The following is a 21844-nucleotide window of genomic DNA, read 5'->3' as shown; positions in this document are numbered from 1 at the left end:
TCCAAAACTGAAAGTACTGAAAGTTATTTACCTTATCATCTTGCTCCGGTCTGCCGTACAATTGACCATTTTCTGAATGAGGTACGTCAAATATGAAAGTGATAAAAATATCTCGACTATATTAGTTTCCAGCATTGAAAACATTGCAAACTTTTGCAATTCAAAATATGACTTTTAAAGATAAGTTTAATCTCTAATAGACGCCTAGCCAAAATTCTCTATAAAAAACACATGCATGGAGTCTTAAAGAGTTTGGACGCTTTAAGCTAAAATTACCCTAAAATCTCCTTAAGAATTGTTACAGAAAATATAAAAATCTGGATCGATGATCCAAAAATTCGTATTCTACTCGATTGTGAAAGGAAAAAGATGGCTTGACTTTCTTTTTCTTTCACATGCCATTGATTTCCTATCCCTGGGGATATAATTCTCCAAGAAATGCGAAGTTTCTTATCCCTAAAAGAACGGATCGGAAAAGTAAAGCCAACTTTCTGTAGAAGAGATGAATAGGGTTTTTAAATATTCATGGATCATTGAATCACACCACTAGGTAGATTTTTACGGGTTCTTTAGGAAAACTTTCACAAAGTATGCAGGATTTAATGAACTTAGTAAAACATAAAACGCAAAATAGTTCATAGCTAAGGTAATTGATAGTTCCGTTTCAACAGAAGGTCAATTTTCAACAGAATGTAAGATATTTGACAATAAGTTAGCAGCATTGCTCTGGTGATTACATGCTTCGTTTCTTAAATTAAAATACAGAAAGAAGTGATACATAAACGGTCTCAGTAACTTATAGAAGTGTTGCATGCTCTTTCCATTATCAAGTAAATGCTACAAAGGTAATAGTTTCGTATAAAAAGTATGATCATGGAGTAAAAATTTTACCTCTAACCCATTCAGTGCTTCGAATACGAGAAAATATAATTCATGATTTTGATTACTCCGGCAGAAAAAATGCAGGGAGTTCCTTACTTCATCTCAGATAACCTTATACACTTAATTTAAGGCAATTTAGGGCTCATACTTTTATTGGTAATTGGGTTGATATTAATTTTTTCACTTCTCGAATAGAACTGTTTTAGCGCACTCTTTTGAGTCTGGTAAACAGAAGTATGCTTCTGGCAGAGCATACTTCTTTTACTCAAATTAGACTAAAAAAATAAACTTACAATGCTTTATTCATGAGCACATACATTTATAAATTATACTCAATTTATGGCAAATTAGAGACGAAGATTCGAGGCAAAATTAATCGATGTGTAACGCTCAATCGTGAAAAAAAAACTCTATATCCAAGTCTTAGAAATCGATTATTCGAAGAATTAGCCCTGTGGTAGACGAACAACGCCCCCCGGAAATTGATCACTATAAGTAAATAAAATCAAGATTTTTATCCTGAAAAGCTATTTAAGGAAAAACGATTCTACATATGAACGATGAGTTGATATCGAACATTGCGCAATAACTTGCACTCTATCAAAATCAAGTGCTTTCGCTGTGAAAAGCGAAAGAATGAAATTGGTCTCACGATTGATTGAAAAGGACGAAAAAGTTGATCAACACGTGATGATTTGACGGTGAACTTTCCGAATGGCACTTTTATGAAAGGTCAGAGAATGACCACTGAGAAGAGTGTATAGACTTGGTGGCGCGTCGGAGGTCTGAGTGTGTTAGCCAGGAGCAGTCGGGCCGCCTGACGCCACCACTCCTCTCTCTCTATCACTCGCACTCTCATCTGCGAGCAATCGCCTTCTCTCTCCGCGGGATGTCGACCAAGAAAACAACTGAAGAGAGCTTTCTCCTTCTCATCTCGCCGTCTCCTCTGCACTCAAACTGATATCCGAGCCTCAGCTCCACTCCCCCACCCCAAATCCACAATGACAAGCGACGCCAAGTGTGAACGTGAATGAATGAAATGAGAGAGATCCCTTCCTCTCCCCCAAAAACTTCTATCATTTTATTCACTCTTCCAATTTTATTCTTCCCTCTTTTTCTTATTTTTCTAGTTTAAAGTTAACTAATTTTAATTATTAATTAATAATTTCACCTCCTTCCTCCTCCGGTTATCATCGCCTTCATTACGGTGTTCTTTCTACCTTTTCAGTCACGGAAAAACTGCAACAGGGAGTACAAATGATTCGAAACAATCACTATGAAAGTTTTGGTGAATCCACTTGAATGCCAGGCATACAGGCTAATATTAAAATTTTATATTGGGTCAAAATTAAGACTAGGAAGTCAATTTTACCATCTAGAACCTAATTTGGATATGGATGGTAAAAGTTGACTTATCATCAGCAATAATTTCTTGATTTCTCAATATTGGGTAAAATCGTATAATTTTCATGTTTATAGTTACGCTCGGTGCCAAAAAAATATGTACATAAGGGATTAGGAGCAAAATTTATAAAATAATTTTTTGACTCTTTGGAAATATTAATTTCTATATAGAGTAATTGAAAATAATAGCCAATTATAGATGAATAACAGCCAAGAGCTACCATAATAATTTGACGAAAAGAAAAGATTGTCATTATTATTATAAATTACCTGTGAAAATGAATCAAGATAATGTACATTCAGCACTCTGAAGTCTCCAGCAGACTTTTTTGTTGCGGAAAGTACGTCCGAGTATTTGATCGAATGGTTCTGAAACGGTTGGAAGTGTCCCGTCCAATGAGAGCGTTTGCCCCTTCTCTTCCGTCAGATCCCTTCATCATTTCCCCGACTACGTCCGCTCCGATCTCGAAAAGGCACTCTGGGCACTCCGACAAAAAAATACGGTTAAAAAATAAGCGATTTCGCTAAGTCGCGTTTCACAATCATTCCTCAAAGGCCACGAACCTCTCATATCTCCGCTCTTGCGACATCCACGTTCTCTGGGTTCTCCGTGGTTCATCCGTGTACTAAATAGGTGATCAGACTCTATTTCCCAAATCAGTTCATTTTAACATGAGTATGAGTGGAATGTAATAACTAAATGTAAATGTTTGAATTGCAAGTTCTAAGAATGAAAGCTTTATACCATTCTCTTCAAATTAGTATCGTGTGATTTTTAATTGCCAACCGCTAAAATGACGAAGGAATAATATTGCATTTTTAATAACCAAAACATCAGCCCCTGTAATCACTCGGTATAATCTGTTTACATTCCCTCTTTTATTTCTTCTTATTTATTTCTAGCTGATAAAATTCTACAGATTTCCTCAAAATACGGTGAGTCATAAAAAATGGAAATAAATATAAAATACTTGAAACCGGATCTCGATTTTAATGAAAAGAAATAGCCTCCTTTGAGAGAGGAAAAATGGTTAATAAGTCGGTAAAACAATGCCTACCCGTTAAAGAGGAAAAGTGATTTATCCGAAGTGCTTTTTGAGATTGAGAGCCGACCTTGCTGGGAATAAGAAAGATGGGAAAGAATTCTTTAGTATCGGAATGAATGAATGAATTGTGTGAGTATTCTATTACAACCATCCCCAAAATCATCAGGGTAACTTCTTTAAGTCTAATACCGTTAAACAAAAGTCATTCTTTGATATGTACACCACCTCTAATTTTCAATCAAAAAGTCTCAAACTTTCTGATTCAAAATTAAATCATGTGTCGTGTGCATCCGAAGGTAACAGTATATATAACTCTGTGAATCATAAAGTGATTGATTTTGTGCACATTGAAGCTTTCAAATAGTATCTTTTAGGAATTGAACTCTGATTCGGTGGTGGCCAGATCAAAGAATATCTTTTATTTCCTATTTAGTGGCATGTTGATGCTTCAATACGCCTTCCTATGACTGTGTGTCTAACCCACTGGTTACGCCCCCTTTTCCTCCCGGCATTCCCTTTCCCCGAAAAGCAGCCCGTCCCCGCACACCAGCGCCCCCGCAGCCTAGGAGCAGATCCCGCCGCAGCCGCCGGCGTGTCAGCCGCGAGCAGGGGGATGGCCCATCGTCCCCTCCCGGGCACCCCTGCCCGGCCCCCACCGCCGGCTCCGGGCGTCGTACGCGCCCGCGCCATGAGGTAGACACGGTCCTCCCACCGCTACGGGGACGAGGAGGTGGAGGAGGTGGAGGCGGTGGAAGGGTGGGGGGGCCCGGGGGGGCGGCGGCGGCGGCGGTGGTGGTGGTGGCCGAGGCGGACTGAGGAGGGGCTCGGGCCCGCCGACACTCGCGCGCTCGTGGTCGAGCCGCCCGCACCGACCGCCTCCACGGCCGGCGGCGGTAGAATGCGCCCCTCCGCCCAGGTGGCCGACAAGGCAGTGTCCACTGAGGACCTGGAGGCCGCCCTAGCGTCCCCGCCGCCCACCGCAAACTTCCCCCCCGTCCTCCCTTTCCCAATCTCCGCTCCGGAAGGCCCCGACCAAGCCGACCGACGATGCTCCGGCACACCCACGCCCGTTGCGGCAGAGCTCCTCCGCCTCGAGGCCGCCCTGACGGCCCTGGTGGCTTTCGCTGCGCCCCCGGACTCCTCCCCGCCCCCGGCCGCCCACCGGAGCAGCGCTGGGGGCGGAGGAGGAGTCTTCAACGGGGGCGGAGACCATCGCTCGCAGCGTAGGCACAGCCATCAGCCCAGGCCGCTGAGGCAGCCGCGGCGGCAGAGGAGCCACTCCCAGCACCACCATCACCTGCAACCGCCACCGCCGACCACCATGCACCATCACCATCACCACCACGCCCACCGCAAGTCCATCTGCGCGTCGGCGTCCCCGCGGCCGCGCACGGTCCGCTCTGAGAGCGTGGGGGCGGTGCCCGCCTCGCACCTACCGCAGGCCGTGACGGCGGCCTCGACGGCCGTGGCGCTCGGAGGGGCCAACCCGCTGGACGGAAGGCCGCCCGGGTCAACGTGGAGCCTGACCAGCGTGGTGGTGTCCTCGGCGGCGGCGTCGTCCGCGGCGTCTCGGCGCTGGCGGCAGGAGAGCGCCGAGGGCGAGGACCTGGAGGAGATGATGCTGGACATGGAGGAGGAGATGGCTTGCCGGATGGCTGCGGACGAGGCGGGAGGCGACGAGGAGCAGGCCGTGCTCGAAGCAAAGGGTCGCGGCAAGCGGAAACGGTCGCGTACGCGGAAAAAGGCGGGCTCGGGCCGCAAGAAGGGATCGTCGGCGGCGGCTGCGGCGGCGGCGGCTGCCGCGGCGGTGGCGTGCGCGCCCTCCGCCTCCGCCGCATCCAACGAGGGCCTGCCCCCGAAGGCGAGGTGGGCCATCGTGGCCACCGCGTGTCTCCTGCTGCTCATGAGTGTGCTCCTTGTGGGGATCACGCTGAGGATGGCGCCTGTCATCGACGAGATGGGTGAGTGACACAGAGAGAGATAAATCACGGGTGCAAATCTTGTTGCCAAACCCTGCCTCCTTCCGCGTCGCGTATATAAGGCTGCGTCGAGCATGAGACATTTGCGAACCCACCGAACTTCAAGATCGCGTAAACACGAAGTTCAATTAATTAAACAATTTAATTTTGCATGCAAACAATGTCAATTACAATGAATTATTTTACGTAGTTTTTTTCGTCAATTTTTAACTATATCAACATACACTAATGAACTGATCTTAACTCTTCCTAGATTTGCTACGCTAGTTTGGTGCCTTTGCGCATTGACATCGGGTGAAGGACCACCATTTTACGATTACAGTGGCTACATGCTTTTTCCTAATAGAATTTTTGCATATGTATAAAAATATCTAGCAATTTTCCACAGTAAGAATCGTATTTATACAGGTCCTAACCTAATGTATATAAAAGGAAAAGTTTTCTTTCTGTTCAAATTCTTTTCATGCTTATCTTTCCAAGAAGTTCTTCTCTCATCTATTTAAATAAGAGAAGCCTATAAAGAGATCTTACATTCTTTAGGCATATTTCCATCAAAAATATTTAATTACATTGTATTTAAATATAACACCTTAAAGCGCTTACGCCTTCAAATTTCCGTAAATCGAAGAATTATGTTCTGTCTTTTATCGGAAAAGATTTTTTCCATTTCTGGTAAGAATTCAACTACAAATAAAGCTAAACTATTATAAAGGCATTGGTTTAGTGCCAACGTTAGAATTAAGATATTCCTAATTTAAATTGAGTAATAAAATTCTATTAAAGTTCTTGTAAAAGCTTAATATTATGCCTCACAATAAATTCAGCGACAACCAAGGCAATATTTCATCAGTAAAAGAAAGCGGTTATATTCGAGCATTCAAATTTTCTATCATGATTGACGATCTATAACACACTGTGACTCAAATAAAGTCAAACTGGAGACTTTCACGAGTATAATATATATTTTTACGCTTGAAATTCCTTTCCTCTGACAATATAAATACTGAGTAAACTCATGAAGTCGTGAATTCATACACAGTCAACAATATGAGTCTCATAGATTGCATTTTGAAATTCTTCTCGTTAATTGAAATGATGAAATGCTCGAAATAATTCTTTATATTGTGGCGGAACATGAAAACGCCACCTTTTTTACTGGGTGGGGAGGGCATCAATGGTCCCGAGTACGGAATGATCGAACGATTATTGAGTACTTTGAAACATAAAAAAAATATATTTTCCACTTTGAACATAGCATACACACACACTTATTGAAATTAAATACCCTGATGAGAATGGGGTGAACGACAAGTGCACAAGATGATATGGTTCGATTGCCCCCCCTCCAAAAGAAATACAAAAAAAAGCAACAATTTGTGATTGGTAGGATTCGTGGGCCGAGTTTACAATTTGCCCAAATTAAGTTTTTAGGCTGCTCTCGTGGTAACACTGAATTAGATTTCTGACAAGGAGTCAACAGTTTGGTGATTACATACGGCGCACCGGGATGGAGAGAAAATACCCAAATAATTTGGATACACAGTTTGGGGATTAAATCGGGTCTGGGTGAACGAGCACGGGGACGGGTCGCTGACTGCGACGTTCTTACGGTTTCTCGGAGCCTTGAGCAGTAGGAGCCGTCGATGATGCGACACGTTGGACCCCAAATGTCCGTGGGATCGGGGGTACTTTTCCTCCCGACCTCTGGGCGTTGGTCCTGCTTGTCGCTCGTCTGCAATGTTGCTCTCCGCTGCTGGCTACCTCCGTAGACAATCTCGTCCCGCTAACAGCACTCTTTCTGCACACCCAGATAGATGACGACCAATCTGGCACGTCATCAATCCCTTTCTGCGTCGATCAGGATAGCGTTTCTCGCCCGTCGACCGTACTAGAATTTCTCGCCTGGAGGCTCTCTCCGTCCGCCGCTTTATAGTGATATTGGAGGGGGATGATACACAGGGGATGGGTTTTTTTGGGACAGGAGGGGTTGCACTTGGGCCTCACTGTTGGGTGGGGCAACCATCGGTCCGAGCCGACCAAACACTGAACATTTGTGAGTCACATTTACCTCATGCCTGGGGCATGACACACTATTACGCACACACTCAGACATACCCACGCTCATCCACACATATGTGATCATCCCCTACTCGGGTCTTTACATAACGAGAGAAAATACGTGACATAAGATCAGTGTGTCACAATTGCCCCCCAACACGAAGGAATTTTTCATTGCGAGGGATGAAAGGGGCCCCGCAAAGAAAAATGAGTTCGTGTTACATGGATGAACAAAATAAATCACACAGCTTGACCAAATTTAGTCTCAAAAATATAGGACAAGGGAAAAGTAATGACAAAAAAAAATACACAATTAGATTCCTTAACACCCAGGCAAATTACCTCGAACTCAATGCCTTCTATAGTGATCGTAAGTAAAACCTGACGAGTGATGGGAGGAGACTTCCGACTATCAGCACATATGATACAAGATCGGTTCAGGGGAAAGCAAGGTATCATGGTTTTGATATCTAATTCTTTGAAATATTCCTCCGAGATCGCGGAAATTTCGCTGCCCGTGTCTAACAGCGCTTTACTCTGAACGCCGTTCGCGGAACAATTCACGATCGGACAGCAACGCCTCTCGGCATAAATACTTCCTTTCCTTTCGTCCCCTGCGCCTTCTACCTCAATTTCGTAAGTCGCGATGATCTGACATAAAACCTCCGCTTTTTCCGCGTCGGCTGGACACCGGAGGGAGTCTAGACCAGCCGGCGCGAGTTTAAACCTTCCTCCTGGTTTAATGGGGACCCACTACAATGCGGTTGAAAGGAGGATTGTTTTTCTGATGGCAAGTTGCCTCGCCCGCGTCCCCCTTTGAATGTGACTGAGTTCACTCGGTACTCGTTATCAGCTGTCGACGGCCTCGTGTTACTCGACCCGTGCTGCGAACCTTGGGGATTAGCATTACCCACTGGTGGCGCGCTTGACTGATACGTTTGATCATATAACCCAAGCAGCATTATTAACCGATCGACCGTCAGCTGTTCTACAGATTTTAGCATATTTTGCACATTTATGGGAAATTGTCGGATTAATGAATAAATAATTTCCCCTTCAGACATAGGTGGAGAACACAATCTCGCTAACGCTACTTTCTCCGTCGCGAATTGTTTCATCGTGTTCATCTTCGTTCTTACATACTTGCCTGTGATTACATGCATACGAAAATTGTATTGAGTATCGGCATCCCAGAAATTCGACAAAAACTTTTCTTTACATTCCGCAAGTGTGGCCGGAAGCGGAAATAAGGACTTCCCCCACGTTTTGGCATCTCCTTCTAACATTTGAAAGAAAACTTGCGGTTGTAATGCGTGCGGAATATTTACCACCGAGAAGTGATCATGAACTTCCTTTATGAAGGCAATGGGATGTTCGTGACTGAGGGCAGAGAAGCTTGGCTTTGTGAAAGACTGGGCAGGCACAGAAACTACCTGCGAGGTTATGCCCTTTTCTTTAAGAGTGACAATTTCATTTTCAAGCGATTTAATTTTTTCGTCGCGTGCTTTGAAACTATCCTGCTCGCTTTTCTGTGTCGCTACCACTTCCTCAACGTTCTTTTCCAACACCTCGGTACGAACCTTAACATACCCTACTTCGGAAATTACCACCTCTCGACATTGTTCGCGCACCTTCCTGACGGTTTCATCTATTTTCATTTCACAACGAGTTTCTACCTCACCTATATTTCTATTCATTTGAGACACCTCCTGAGAGAGAGTCTCCTTCCAAGTTTGAATCTCGACTTGTATTCTCTCATTATTGAGTTTAAACTCTTCGCGTAACGCAGCATTGTCAGCCTTCAGCTCATCACGCATTGACTCAGTTTTAAGTTCGACGCCGGTAATTTTACTTGTTAAATCATCATGCATCGACTCAGTTTTACTTGTTAGATCATTATGCAACGACTCGTTTTTCAGTTCGCTGGCGTTAATTTTACTTGTTAAATCATCATGCATCGACTCAGTTTTACTTGTTAGATCATTATGCAACGACTCGTTTTTCAGTTCGCTGGCGTTAATTTTACTTGTTAACTCGTCATGCATCGACTTAGTTTTACTGGTTAAATCTTGAATCAAGGACACGAGGGTCTTAAGAGTGCCATCCCTCGAATCTTCCGGTAATAACTCCCCCATATGGTCACTAATACGGGCGGTCGATGATGCTACCTCACGCTCGTTTGGGGTACGCAACACCATGCCTGCTAAACCAGTTGTTATGCAATTGGTTTCCGACCGACCGCTGCCCGCATCAGACTCGTCATCTTCGCTTTCCTTCTCCCGATACTTTGAAAATGCCGATTCTTTATTCCCAAGTTCTGCCATAGTGGCATGCGAAAAATAACCTCGATAAAACAAAATATCCCTTAATAATACAAAACAATGCCAACCTTGTGAAGGTGTACCTTGCCAGGGTTAAGACGCCTTTTATTTATTTTGCGTACTATACGCATTACCAATCGTGCCGCGAGTTGGGCGCCATTTATATGTGGCGGAACATGAAAACGCCACCTTTTTTACTGGGTGGGGAGGGCATCAATGGTCCCGAGTACGGAATGATCGAACGATTATTGAGTACTTTGAAACATAAAAAAAATATATTTTCCACTTTGAACATAGCATACACACACACTTATTGAAATTAAATACCCTGATGAGAATGGGGTGAACGACAAGTGCACAAGATGATATGGTTCGATTGCCCCCCCTCCAAAAGAAATACAAAAAAAAGCAACAATTTGTGATTGGTAGGATTCGTGGGCCGAGTTTACAATTTGCCCAAATTAAGTTTTTAGGCTGCTCTCGTGGTAACACTGAATTAGATTTCTGACAAGGAGTCAACAGTTTGGTGATTACATACGGCGCACCGGGATGGAGAGAAAATACCCAAATAATTTGGATACACAGTTTGGGGATTAAATCGGGTCTGGGTGAACGAGCACGGGGACGGGTCGCTGACTGCGACGTTCTTACGGTTTCTCGGAGCCTTGAGCAGTAGGAGCCGTCGATGATGCGACACGTTGGACCCCAAATGTCCGTGGGATCGGGGGTACTTTTCCTCCCGACCTCTGGGCGTTGGTCCTGCTTGTCGCTCGTCTGCAATGTTGCTCTCCGCTGCTGGCTACCTCCGTAGACAATCTCGTCCCGCTAACAGCACTCTTTCTGCACACCCAGATAGATGACGACCAATCTGGCACGTCATCAATCCCTTTCTGCGTCGATCAGGATAGCGTTTCTCGCCCGTCGACCGTACTAGAATTTCTCGCCTGGAGGCTCTCTCCGTCCGCCGCTTTATAGTGATATTGGAGGGGGATGATACACAGGGGATGGGTTTTTTTGGGACAGGAGGGGTTGCACTTGGGCCTCACTGTAGGGTGGGGCAACCATCGGTCCGAGCCGACCAAACACTGAACATTTGTGAGTCACATTTACCTCATGCCTGGGGCATGACACACTATTACGCACACACTCAGACATACCCACGCTCATCCACACATATGTGATCATCCCCTACTCGGGTCTTTACATAACGAGAGAAAATACGTGACATAAGGTCAGTATGTCACAATATATTGACCCAGAATGCAAAGTAATTCTCCTTTTCGCCCCATATTTTCTACCTATCAATTCATCTATCTATCGTTCGTCCATAAAAGGATGTGAAATAATCATTATATCTACCTTACACCCCTTATATTATTAAACAAAGTTTTCCCTTCAAATTGAGTAAAATTATATCGCCATGGTAGACTTTCTCATGAGGAAGGCTTAAATTGATAATCAAAACGTATCCTTATTAGAAGAGAGAAAACACCATGCATGCCATAAACAGCGCTAGTCATGGAAAGTGAAATTAAATAAAAAACAAATTATCTACCAATCGCAATACAAAAAATACCTTAAGAATTCCAACACCTTCTTACACGGATATCCTCCAAAATACCGTCACAAGTAGTTGCAAACTATAGTGAACATTGCAAAACCACTCATGATAAAATTCCTTGCAAAATCCTTCCTTTACTGATGTCATTCTAATTAATTTTGCACTATATAAAAAATATAAAAAATAATGCGACCAGCAAATAGTTAATCTTAGAGTCTTCTTGATCTTCTCTAAGTAATCGGTCAATGTTACCTTCATTCTAATGCAACCCCTGAATTTAAATTGTACTTCTTCATCACCAATATTTAATAAACGGAAAATAAACTGTAGCCTTCGGTGAATTGCCCATATTTTATCTTCTATGCCGAAGGCTAAATAATAGAAGCTTGTGGCCAAATGTCGTCATGTTAATTCAGTGAACGACTTATCTTTGCCATCTACACCAAAAAATCAAAAAGCAATAGCAATTTGCGAAAGAAATGTGATATCCTAGATTGTATCGGGTTCTTTTGATGTTTTATTAATTTCCTATTATTTATCAAAATTCAAGGCTAAGATCATTAAAATAAGCTAGCAGATTCCTATTTCAAAAGATTTCGTCGGGTGAAGATCAAGTTGCACGTAGAGACAGGATAGAGATAGTCGCCTCAGCGATATCGAATTCACGCGGTATTCCTGCGACGGAAGTCCCCTTTTGCCGACCCGCCACCTCTCTCGGACCATAAACATAGGTAGGGGGAATTAAACGAACAAGCTGTTTGCACTACCACTTCACCTCGTAGTAGAGGCGGATACTGGCTCACTAAGCCACTGTGTGAGTAAAAAAAACAAATTTGTTGCCGATTATAACCTGAAGTTTTCTAAATCATTCCATGAAATAGGGACTTCGCTCACTTTCAGCGATCGGGTATAAAGACATACACCTTAAAATAAAATTTATGACGACAAAATCATCTGACTATATACCACAGAAGTCATCCTCTTTTTAATTTCATTCCTGCGTATAAAAACACGCGCTTCTATGGCCCTCGTCGTGCTGATCTATGAAAGGTCATGACCATCGCGTAAATCATAAATACATGATTATTTATCAGTTTTGGGATTAACCACGGAAAATATACGAGTAGCTCGCATCCCAAAATATGTACTTCTAAGCTATTCGTCAGCTTCCGAGGCTATGAACACATCCATGAATTTACTTGCGTTTATAAACATTAAGTGACTTACTTCAGCCAATAACATTCGAAAAACGTTTAGCGGAATTTAATAGCTGTTGTCCTTTTAGCCAAAACCCTCTGTGTCGAAGCGCTGATACTAATATATTTAACAATAGTTGCTTAAAAGACAACCATTTGATATTTCTTGATAAGGACAATCCTGGTTTCTACCCAATTTCAACTGTAAATTGTCACTGGCAGTCTTACCTGAACCTCCGTGTATTTTATGCATGAAAAGGTTCAATTTTAGGAAAAGCTAGTGTAATTAACTGTATTTCATGTCTGAAAATCTTCAAGGTCATCGATGTTTTATCATCAGATCTATTTAAGCAAAAATTGAAGGATAAAACATTAAAGTGCCTCATTACTCAAACCTTCATACCACTCGTAAACCGTCTAAGATCCATTCATCCCTGAAAAATATTTACATATTTGAATTCGCTATTTTTCCTCAAACTTCACCTTTGCACACAATAGCATCACTGTAACCCCCAAGAGCAATAGCCTTATTTTTCAAAATTCTACATATTAATCGAACTTTAACTGTGCTATTATATTCAACGGGGATAGCATTTTCCATTACGGCAACCATTCATCATGAGATTATTCGCGATTCGACAGAAATGGCCAATGCCGGCATTCAAAGGCGTTAACAAAGAAATATAAAAAGATCATTTTATGGCACCAATTAAAGCTGGAGGTGAGGAAATTTCGAACGGATTAAGGGTAAAAAATGAGATAATGATGCAAAACAATCGTCGCGATCCCATAAAAATCACACCCACGGGTCGGCCGAATAAAAAAAGCTCGAAGCACGTCGGATTATTATCAAGTGGATATAAATACAGAAAAAATGCACTGGGAAACCTCCCCTCTCACCACACAACCGAACTTCCCCAGAATGCACGAACTGATTATACCGAACTCGACACCTCTCTCCTCCTGGTTTATGACTATCGCACCCGCGGGAGTGACTTGTAAAAACGTGAATAGGATAATCTTTCCATACCCTGCTAGTAGTTCCACAGTTTATTTGTTTCATAGGGAATAACAGGGTATTTTTCTCTTCTCTTTTAGCATAGGGAGGACATGCTCGAATTTCCGCATTTCAAAATGTTCATTCAGATACAATACATTCACCAAGAACAATTTATTTTTGCTGTGAAATAATTTTTCTACTCCGAAGAATGGCTTGGGTAAAGATCTAGCTGATGGAATTTATTCAAACCTTTTCTCAAGGGGAGCGATGACCGGATTTTTTCAAGGATGATTGACTAATATATTGGAATTTTTAAGATATTTTACTTTTAAATAGATTAGATGCATAGAAATTTACAATACACCACATTGTTGGGATACATTCAGCAAATACTCGCGGCGATTTTCGCCAAAATGATAACGGTTTTATGAATTGGAACTATTCCTCATTAATGTCAGTTCTAAATGTAAAACTGCTAAGGCATAAGATATCAGACAATACTTCTGGGGATAAATTCAATAGGTGGAGGATGGAAAATTAAATTTGGTGCATTATTCAAAGTATCTCTAAAGATTTTCGGAATTTACTTTATTTCGAGCCCTTAAAAATACATTTTCAGTGAGTAATTATATATTTGAAATGGAAATTCTTATTGTTAGTTTGGATAATAATCCATGATGTTTGATACTATTAGTATTGACAAGACGTATTATCAGTTTGAAGAAGTAATTTTATGTCCAAATTAATTCTACCTTCCTCGCCTTGTGGAAAACATGACATCATTGATCTAGCTTGTAAAAAAATGTCATTTCCTAACAGGAAAATTTGGGCGCGATTGATGAATTCTCTCCCATAGTTTATATCTAATTGCGGAAAATATGAACGTAAATATTATTTAAAAATAGCATGCATTTCATCCTATATTTTCCTAAAGACTGCGATGGGATTCATTAGGCTAATCTACGTATATGAACACCGCTGACCGAATAGCTAGGTTCCGAGTACGCCAAATCACTAAGACAGGGATTTATTGCGGGGAGGACACTTAGGAGTCTAACACACTTCGTCGCATGGACGAGGGCTCACTCCCATCACTTATTTCCCCTTATTCTTTCAAATGAATTCGTCCCAGCTCGTCTTCCTTGCTCCTTCAGCTAATCCACACTTATCCACTTCCAAAGCGCCTTATGGGTGACGAGATGGTCCCAGGCTGAGAGATGTTTAGACCCCCGGCAAGGCGAAGAGGAGGAAGAAGGATTTTGCCCAGCCCACTCGAAGCGACTCGGAAGAGGAGGAGAAAAAATATTTGCGAAAAAAAATCAGGAGATCGCCGAAACTCTTTCTCTTACTGGAGAAAAAAAACTTTGACTCTTTCCTCCGGGATGACGATTGAACCTGTCCATGTGTGTGTGCGGAAAGGTGAGATAGTTCGATCGTCTGTACGATAAGACTGAGAGGGGGACCGAAAATAAGGGATGCCAACAGGGGCGTAGCCAGGAATTTCGTTCGGGGGGGGTCCAAAACCAGGGGGGGGAAATTTTTAAAAACGGGGTACCAAGTAATTGATTTTAAACTAATTTTAACGATTTTCATAATCCAAAAAAACTTCATTTGTTAAAGAAATATTTCTTAAATTCATGATTTTTCAATATTTTGTTTTCTTTTAAGATGAAAAATTAGTGAGTTTTTATTTTTCGGGGGGTCCGAACCCCCGGTACTCCCTCTGGCTACGCCACTGGATGCCATCTTGACATCGATATATCGGAATACACGGGTTCTAGCGCCGATACATAAAAATCATCGAATGGCAAAATATTGGATGGGACGTCTATTGTTTTTTCATCAATTGCAATTATATTTTGTTAATGATACCAATAATAACAAATGAATGATAGCAAATTATATATATATATATATTAATAAATAATCATAACATAATTTATATGTTCTCTGTATAATTATGAAAAAGCCGTTATAGTAGAGCATTACATCATTGTTCGGCGAATAAAATAACTATTTCAGAGTTTCAAAATTCCTTTAAGAAACAAAATCGAACCTTGAGTATTTAAAGGTTCTATTATTAGCATTGGTGAAATCAATTGAAGGCAAAAATTCCGTGTTTTTTTTAACTATTCACATACAATTAATGAAATATCTGTAAACGAGGTTCGATTGAAGCGGGCTTTTTAAAATTGCACCTACATTATTCCTAAAAACACTCATTGGTATATTTTAGGCGTAAATAGCTTGGGTATCAAAGCGCTGCGATTAAGTAATCAAACATTCGAAACATCAAAACATAGGTGTTCATTGCCAATAAATGGGCTCGGTCTTGAATTATATTTTATTTTCAATATTTATAGAGTTTTAAAAATACAGAGACCCATATTTTTTCGATCTTAGATCCGTCACCTATTTTAATAGTAATTCACGGCGAAAAATCTACGGCCTTGACCATATGGGAGATAATTTGATAACGTCACGTGCTCATACCGAGATGGTCACAGCGTCTCACTGTATCCTTGGTCTTGTATATTTTGTTATTTTTTCACACCTCTGTGAGAGATTATTTCTCTCAATGAGCGCTTCTTCCTGACCGTCTAAGACCCGTAGCTCTAATAACGTTACCGATTCTTGACAAATGGGTGGTAACTTTATCGCTGGTTTATCTTGAGCGTAAAAGTAATTGGCTGAATGAGGAAGAGTATGTCGTCGAAATTTATCTTTCCCTTCAAATCCTTTAATGGACCGAGATTACCGGTCTGCATATGAGTGAAAGACTCCATTGTGAATAAGTGGCTGGTATCGAAAAATCGATGTTTTTTTCTAACCCATGTGGTATCCCTAACTTGGAATCGAGTGTGTGTGTGTGAATGAATCTCGTGTTTTTATTCCCCCTTAAGCTCAGTCTCCGCGGGCCATCTTCCGTTTCGCCTGGCACCCAAACACTTGGATGTCGGCCCAGTCTGGCGCAGGACGCCTCTCGAAGGAGGAGGCAGTGAAGTTGGCGGGCGGGAAAGGCGACGGTGGAGATGCGCAGCTGCGGAGGTGCTTTTTGGGAGGGAATCGGCGATGGGGTGAGAATATAGAGAGAGGGATGTGACAAGTGGAAAGAGATAGTGCCGACGGCGAATAGAAGGAAGCATGAAATGATTGATACCGTGGTAATTGTGGAATCTTTTTATCTCCTGGCGGGGCGTATCAATGCATTAATACTCCAACGGTTTCCAACTAGGTCAGAAGCTCAGGTCTTGAAATTTTGATAGGAAATACGCCGCCATAGTTCTCAAGGAATTTCGCTCTAGCAAAGAGTCAATTAAAAGTCAAGTATTCCATTGAGAGCACCGTGTTATAAAAACTTTTCACTTTGGGTTCATATTTAGGAGACAAACGAAATTTTTCATAAAATTGGTCTTCTGCCATGTATTGTTAGTGACATAAAATAAGTACTACCTATATCTTTTATTCCTCATTTACTTTGTATATAAAATTCATTCCGTAATTAATTCATCGCAATTATTATCATTTCATCAAATTTTTTGTGTTCCATCGGTTAAGGTTTGGATAAAGTTAGGATTATAACTTTTATAAAAATTAGTGTTACTCCGGAATAAAATTCCAGTATAAACCCACTCGTGTGTGCCAATAGACCGAGGTAAAAGTGACCTAATAGTATTTTTCTGTTATCAAAAACAAAAAATCTATAAATATTGATGCAATAGTACGATGATTTAACTTTCAACAGGAAGTTGATGGTAAGCTTATCAGGCAACAAAATCTTTCTTTAAAAAGAGCTATCTATGAAGCATAGACCAATCTACTTTTATATGAAATCAAAAGCTTTGCATTGGAAAAAATTCCCCTGGACCTGGAATCGAACCAAGTGCCTTTTGCTTTTGTGCCCATGGTTTCATTTCAGGCTCAAGGGATTTTATTTTTCATTGCAATAAATTAGATTTTCACTACTTAACGCGGCAGACTTGAATTATACCACTTCTATAGATTTGAGTGAATGGGCTAAGCACCGAGTAAAGCGCCAGTGAAAAGAAAGAGAGAAAAGCCGGATATATGCAACGCGTGGAGCTTTTACTATGAACGAAAATTGTACTTCCCACGTGGTCCCATGTGTATGGATTCGCCATCACCATGCATCGCCTTTCTTCCGCACACTCGAGCCGACGTGAGGAGAAAGAGAGCAAGATAAAAGATGAGCACCTGCGCTTCCTGAAGCGCAAGATACGAGTCGGCGAGGGAGCCTTTTGTGAGGGCTGCCTCAAGAATGGGAGACCCCGACTACAGGGTCGTATCGTGGGTATATCGCTTGGCCCCATGTATGTATGTTTCCATTTTATTATTATTTCCCTTCCCAAAAGGGATGAGGCTTGTGGTGTGGAGGGAAGAGGGTTGGTCTCCGCTTCACGAGAAAGGGATTTCGGTCCCTGCGGATGACGGGTATGAACTGCATCCCGCTCCTTCCCCGTTTAATAATTTTCATCAGGAGAGAAATATGTGTGCGGGAGCTGGGAAGAAAATTGGTGGGGAGGAGTAGAAAAAAATGTGGAAGAGGCCTCTGTTTGGCCCCATATTCAGCGAGGTTAAGCCACACAATGTGTTCCTGAATGCGCACCTATATCACTGGGAACTTCCCCCTACGCACACCAGAACACGGAGCGCAGTTGGGAACTGATGACGGAGCGGGGAGCCGAATGACGTGGGCAGCCGTTGCCTCCCTTCCAGCCGGGAAAGAACACGGCCAAGTTCGGTCAAAGTTATTGCTCGCCGAAAAAAATTATTGATCTCTCTCCTTTTCTTTTCTCGTGGGAGAATCGCTCCACGTTATTGAGATGGCGCAGCGCTGAAATAACATCTTTGTCGAGAAGTTCTCGGACTTTGGAAAGTCATATTTTGTGGAAAGAATCTTAGGATAGGTGACGGAGTGGTGTCGCATATGCGTACATCTTGAGCAATCGTACCACCAACGGTCTTGAGCACGCAACTCTGTTTCCCCCAACTTTGATTTTTATGACATGTGAACTATCCGCAGGTTCACTCTCATGTAGTTTTTTTAATCCACCACAAATCGTAACGGTAATAACCAGGAAATCTGGCCATATTGTTTTATATACATCACATTAAGATGGTGCTAAAGTTTTATACAACACTGTAAATTCATAACAATGACTAATTATTGCCTATTATACAACATAGGCTGAAATGGCAAAATGTGAGATCACTTGGCGGGTTAGACTGGCTGACTACGATTAATTTTATAATTATTATTAATAAAGACATATTTTTATGTTGATTGGAATTTCATCTACAAACAAGTCAAAACTCACAGAGGCAAAGTAACAGGATTTTATGCAACCAAACTATAGCTATTTTATTTTCTAACTATTTCCATTTCCTAAAATGATGCTGAAGTTAAGGTTTCAATGTTGGACTGATTTCTTTGTCACTTCGCAGCCACCTTGAGCGCTTTTGCATAACACTTTTATGGGAAATGATGGGAAACTCATATGCAGGACGATCGTCCAGCCATTACACTTTGAGGCCAAAACCGACCTTGAGCCCAAAAACAACCAATCTGCAAACATGGTTTCAAATGCTACTCTCATGATCACATCAGAGGAAATGAATGACAATATGTGCACAACTTCCGTTCCCTTGTCTTCCATACACCGGATCATAATCGACTGATCAGTTGATAAAGACGTAAAATGCGAATTTTTCCAGGATTAAATTTTAAGCGCTTTCCAACGACCTAATTTCCATCTCATTATCTCATCATTCATTGGGAAGCATTTGATAATCGAAAAGATATGCAATTTTTCTTACCTCAGAATTCACCAGGTAATTTGCATCCAAGGAATAAGGCCTGAAGAGGCATATAGGATTCGAAGTCCCTCGACGGCCTGGCCTGGACAATGCTAGGAATATGGTGTCACGGGTGGAATAAGTTCTCAGCGGCGATTAGAGCGCCTAGCATCCTCGAATGGATAACGTGGGATGGTCAGAACTGTTCCAGTGGAACATGTTGACTGCTAGGAGACAGCAAGCTGAAAGAGATTAAAATAAGTCATTTTTGCGGTAATTCAGTGGCTGAATTCTTCCGTGCTGCATTAAATTTTTGGGGTATGATATAAGAATGAAGACGATGTTCCAAAAACATTGAGAAATCATTACACTGGACCGTTTATTTATAACAACTCACGATTTAGTTACTGTGAGTGATGGTGTGCAGATTGAAGTTGGTTTGGATAAAAGCAGGTATTTACTATCCCATCCCAATCATCTTTTTAGATTCCTTTCCCTAGATTGTATTTTTCATCTCCGAGTACATCCTGTTTTCATAAATTCGCATTTCCAAAAACATCCTAGAGAATAAGCCAAGTTTGTAGTGGGGGAAAAATACTTGCACCTTATAGCACGAGCTCAAATATCACAAAAACTTGTATTAATTTTTAACACATTCTATCCAATATGCATTTTCAATGTGTCTCTCATCCGCCGACTGGTTTCAATATCATACTCATTCTTTATTATGTAAATGACAAACACAAAGCAATACATAGTACTTTATGACACAGTTAAGCGATGCCGAAAATTTCAACAGTACGATTTCGATGGAAACAAAAATATTCGACAAAAATAAAAATCTATCGCTTTATATTATATTAATACTGCTGTAAATTTAAATTCTTTTAATTTCTTCGTCCCAAGTTGCTTGAAGGTAATATCCGGTCGATCATAAATAGGGTTATACCAGCCATGCGACCGATTCGAAATTTTTCCGTTCCTTTCACTCCAAACCTCACCAAAGGGATTGCCGTATGACACACTGATTTCTTCCGTTATTCGTATTTGCAGAGGGACTAATACGGGGATGGAGGGCCACTGTATAAAGGGCCCAAGGGCATAATTTAGACGGCCTGCCTCCGAGAACGGTTTGAATGTAGGTCGGGTCGCGCAACGCGGCATTGCGCCTAATCTTATCTCGGAGCAACCACGATGTTGATTCTAGCCCACGTGGCCCCATAGACTAGTTCCCCTCAATGTATTCTCCTAGCCCACGTCTCAGGGAACCTCGAGTAAAATCGAGTCACACTTTGTGGCGAGGATTTTGTTTGCCATTCTTACACCATAATTTTAGCAAATTTTTAATAACCGATTATTATTTTCATCACATTTTTTCTTGGACTGAATTTTGAGTCCTGTGCAAGACAATTTCTTGTATATTTCTTGTCAAACATTGTTCTTCAAACAGTATTAGAGGGCATAATGTTAGGTAAACGAGGTAGAGGAAGGAAAAGGATAGGATTTTTAGATGGAACGAAAGGGAGAAGGCCTTTCTGTGAATTGAAAAGGGAAGTACATCAAAGAAGAGGAGGCTGTCTGAATGCTTCTTTAGTACTCCATGGAAATCCACCTTAATCGGTAAAATACTTTAATAATAAAAAATAACCTATGTTCTGACGAAGCGTGTGAAACGAATGCCACAGCTTCAATACCCAAATATGCTATAGAACGATAAAACTTTGCCCCTCCATAGCCTGAGCAGATAACATCGATTCGGTTTCATGAATAACTTGACTTATTTCCAAGGTTTTACGAGCTCTAGGGGGTGTAAAAAAATTTACTCCAGGTCGGTTATATTCCGAGTTCCGTCAATTTAAAAATCATTTTCCCACATCCAAATGGATTACTGAAGGTGGTTTGGTAATATTGCTGCCGGAAAGCATTGGAACTTTACGTCCAGCAATAAACCTTTGCCATGAATCTTGTTCCGGACCGCATTTCAGAGAATCCTGCACTCTTTACCACCAGAGTGCACTCGTGTCCCCGATCCGTCCCTGCGCATCCCGTTGGTGTCTCTATACCCAATCAGCCAGACACACTACACTTCGTGGAATCATTCTCAAGGGAGGAGCATCACTACCTCACGATCGGTCGAATTTTCCCTTTTTTCGTTATATTTTTTTTCATTTAACCCATTCGGGTGAATAGACGGCGATTCGCCGGTTTGATACGATTTTCCTTAACCTAAAGAGCCGGCGAACTGCCGGTAGCGTCGTTGTTGCTGCATTTTCTGAAATGTGTTTGCCCAATGAATATTATCTTAAAACTAAATATCATGTGCGAAAAAAACAACTCAAATTATCCCATAAAAATTCTATGCATCTTGACAAAAAATTTCATATTCGGTAAAATAATCGGTAAATGAAAACCCTAAGAAAAATATAAAAGGCATTTAGGTTAGAAATTTCCATGAAAAATTAAGAGGCGAATGGGTTAAAACTTATGCAATGGTTTTTATATTCCAGAGTTTAAAGAGTAAATTTTGCTAGTAAGTAAGATAGCGAGGGTGGAGATATTCGTAATGTGGTACTACTGAAT

At 41.6% G+C, this 21844-nt stretch overlaps 1 protein-coding gene across 1 annotated transcript in view; it reads left to right on the top strand.

Annotated features, from left to right (window-relative positions):
- The first annotated feature begins 4139 nt into the window (after nucleotides 1-4139).
- The window catches only part of LOC124164767 (zinc finger and BTB domain-containing protein 4-like), a 148139-nt gene continuing 130434 nt past the window's right edge, over nucleotides 4140-21844 (top strand). The window contains exon 1 of the mRNA XM_046542026.1: nucleotides 4140-5293. Coding sequence (XP_046397982.1) covers nucleotides 4231-5293 — 1063 coding nt within the window. The 5' untranslated portion in view covers nucleotides 4140-4230. The remainder of the gene's footprint in view (nucleotides 5294-21844) is intronic.

The sequence above is a fragment of the Ischnura elegans genome, chromosome 1 (genome assembly GCF_921293095.1).
Source record: "Ischnura elegans chromosome 1, ioIscEleg1.1, whole genome shotgun sequence".
Classification (NCBI taxonomy): Eukaryota; Metazoa; Arthropoda; class Insecta; order Odonata; family Coenagrionidae; genus Ischnura; species Ischnura elegans.
The sequence above is the reverse complement of the archived record's forward strand: the minus strand, read 5'-3'. Positions and strand labels throughout refer to the sequence as shown.